The sequence below is a fragment of the Vigna umbellata genome, chromosome 4 (genome assembly GCF_029865625.1).
Source record: "Vigna umbellata cultivar VRB3 chromosome 4, Vumbellata_1.0, whole genome shotgun sequence".
Lineage (NCBI taxonomy): Eukaryota > Viridiplantae > Streptophyta > Magnoliopsida > Fabales > Fabaceae > Vigna > Vigna umbellata.
In genome coordinates, this window is record NC_142168.1 from 23,360,023 (window position 1) to 23,362,970 (window position 2,948).

Below are 2,948 nucleotides of genomic sequence, written 5' to 3' on the forward strand. Positions count from 1 at the left end.
CTTCATATAACTCATAAATTCGTATGATAAGGTTTATACTAAGGCAATTTATTATAATTTAACTATATTTGTAGTTGATACATGATCTTCATCCACACTATTCAAACAGTTAGAACAAAACAACAAAGAGTAAAGTCATTCAATCTGTTCCAATATTCCGTTCTCATCAGCTTGTGTGAATGCCTATGCAATTTCTAACACTGCCATTAAATTTAAATTTTATATCTCCAGCCTTTCAAAAACCTTTGTTTTGTCTTATCAACGATTCTGCTCTGGTGCCAGCTTGCCATGTCTGATTCTCAAAAGGAGCAACACCAACCACAGACTTAAGAGTTGTACACAGTACACCAGAATTTAATAAAACCGATTTCTCAATTCTTAATTCTATAGAAACCATGCTAGAATTTTGAACACACTGTATTACACCACAAAATAATGTACATAATACATTTCTCAACTTTTAGATGTCTGTTTTCTTCTGAACTTTTACCAGAAGAGGCCAAAACTTACAAAGAAAAGAAGAAAAATGGAAATTCCAAAAGAAACATGATCCAGCCACTGTCTTCTTTTCTTATTCTCTTTTATTATCCCTTAAAATCCATGATATTCCAATACTTAGCAAATAACACAGCCAGTTGGATTCTCTTCCACTGTTCTGTAATAGTAATATGGATATGGTTGCTGTCTGGTTTGGTTAAAATATGCTTCATACACCTTCAGAGCTTCAGCATATTCCTCCTTTGGATCTTTCTTTGCTTCTGGCTTCTTCTCTTCTTTCTTTGGTTCTTCCTTTTTCTCCTCTTTCGCAGGTCCAACTGAAAGTATGTCAACATGACACAATTTTTTAAGCTTTACCGCCACTTTAACAGAATCAACACTCCCAATTACGGTCATTTTCTGGTCCTTCATGTCCACAGACACTGCCTCAACCCCTGAAAAAAGTCACCCCAACAAATTCAATTTTTTGTCCCATCTGGATTTGCCCTTCAACAACAAAGCAGAAACAAAGAACAGACAATTAACACGGCAGAGATGGTTGAATGTTCAGATTCCTTACCCGAAATACCAGACACTCTCTTCATGGCCCTTTTCTTGATTTTGTCATCATAGAGTTCCACCTTCAGTACCACTTTCTGTCAAACATAATGCAGACAACTTTTAGGATCTATTGTTGTAACCAATTCTAAGCATGAAGATTCCAAAACAAGTTATGACTTCAACAGTTAAAGGAAAAAGAATAGAAAGATTTTCAATTTTGAGCATCAAACAGTACTTAAAGAGAGCTGGGCTCAGTTTTTGAAATCATGTTTGCAAATTGAGGATGGAAACAGAGCAAAACTCAAAAAATTTAAGAATTGAATTTAGATGTGATATTAGAGTGATGTGTTTCTAGAATGATGCCCTTTATAGAAATCATAGAAAACTTGAAAAAGGGAAAAATTCTTACCATCATAATGATTCAAAGATGGGAAATTTCTGGGGAAAATCAAAGAAGGGAAAGAGGGTTATGAGGGAGAAGTTTTGGAGGAGGTGAAGAGATTGTTGTAAGTTGTAATTGAACTGTTAAAAACTTGAAGCTGAATGGGGAGTTATATAGTACATGAGCAATGGTATAATAGGACAAAGTCAACTTAAAGTAGTGTTTGGTTGGGTCATTTAGTCAGCATTGTACATCCGTTTTAGACCCCAAAAGTCATTTTGGGGTCTACACTCGGTTTTGTTAATTGCCACGAAAGGAACATCATGGACGAATTCAAGATAGTGTCCTGCTGCAAATCTGACGTCTGAATTTCTTTGAAGCTCTCTCCCACTCTGCCTCATTTCTTCGAATGTTTCTCTCAGTCTAGATTTTTTTTTTTATTTGTTATTATTAACCTTTTACTGTGTTTTCAGAATATATTAATATTAATATATTAAAAAGATTTAATATATTATGTTAAAAGATGTTTTGACAGCGCATTACGGAGACAATAGATAACAAAATCCAGTACATCTACCATAACAGAGTTATACTATGATTGAAGTTTCGGAGGGTGTACATAAAAATAAATGTTTTAGGATAGTTCAATTCATCAATAACTGATTGGATCATGTTATAATTTTCTTTATTAAAACGATCTTCTTTAATTCCAAAATAATCTTTTTAAATATTAATCCATTATACTCTTCAAGTGTATATTTTCTATTTTTTTCTCATTTAAAATTATCCAATTAAGAAAAAGGTTATAACAATTATTTTTAAATTCAATTCTTTCATAGATATCATTATCAACTTTTGACATTTTAATTATATTGAATACTTGAAAGTTCATTAATCATTTGTTATTACTTGAAATTTTATATGAATAGATAAAAAAAATAGAAAGTATGAGATCATATTAGAGCCTTCATAAGACAAATTATACTTGTTATGAAGGTATAATATTAAACAACTTGTAATAGTATGTATGAATAAAAGTTAAATTATCATGATAATGATTTCTTTCATATGAAAAACATAAAAAATTTGAAATGTATATGTTTATAAAAATACAAATACCAACACCAACGTCTTCTAAAAGTATCCACGTATTCACCTTGACTTTTCCTAAAAGTATCAATACATGTAGTTAAACTAGTACACTCGCTGGCTATATTGTCAATATTCAACTTAAATCAATTAGTAGATAAAACTTATCATATTATGTTTGTAAATGAAACCACTCTATCCTTCATAGTTTAAATATTAAAAAAATTTAGCATAAAAAAATTAGAGAGAATATTACTCATATGCTTCTTATATTTATTCTCAGTCATATACATTAATTTTTTAATTTGAAAAAAATTAGAGAAAATATTATTCATATGCTTCTTATATTTATTCTCAGTCATATATACTAATTCCTTAATTTGAAAAATAACAGTAGTAAAAACAATTAAAACCTAAAATCTATTATGATTTTACATTC

At 30.3% G+C, this 2,948-nt stretch overlaps 1 protein-coding gene across 1 annotated transcript; it reads right to left on the reverse strand.

Annotated features, from left to right (window-relative positions):
* Positions 1-399: 399 nt before the first annotated feature.
* LOC148199621 (heavy metal-associated isoprenylated plant protein 39-like) lies at positions 400-1,605 on the reverse strand. Its single transcript, XM_088113556.1, has 3 exons — positions 1,448-1,605; positions 1,058-1,133; positions 400-932 (listed from the first exon to the last, which is right to left on the reverse strand). The coding sequence occupies exons 1-3, from the start codon at positions 1,451-1,453 to the stop codon at positions 616-618; spliced, it is 399 nt and encodes a 132-aa protein (XP_087969682.1). The 5' UTR covers positions 1,454-1,605; the 3' UTR covers positions 400-615.
* Positions 1,606-2,948: the final 1,343 nt, after the last annotated feature.

What these genes read in the sequence shown, in the direction of transcription:
- LOC148199621 (XM_088113556.1), bottom strand. An exon ending in GAGAGTGTCTGGTATTTCGG is followed by an intron (nt 933 to 1,057) that starts GTAAGGAATCTG and finishes GACTTTTTTCAG; the next exon opens with GGGTTGAGGCAGTGTCTGTG.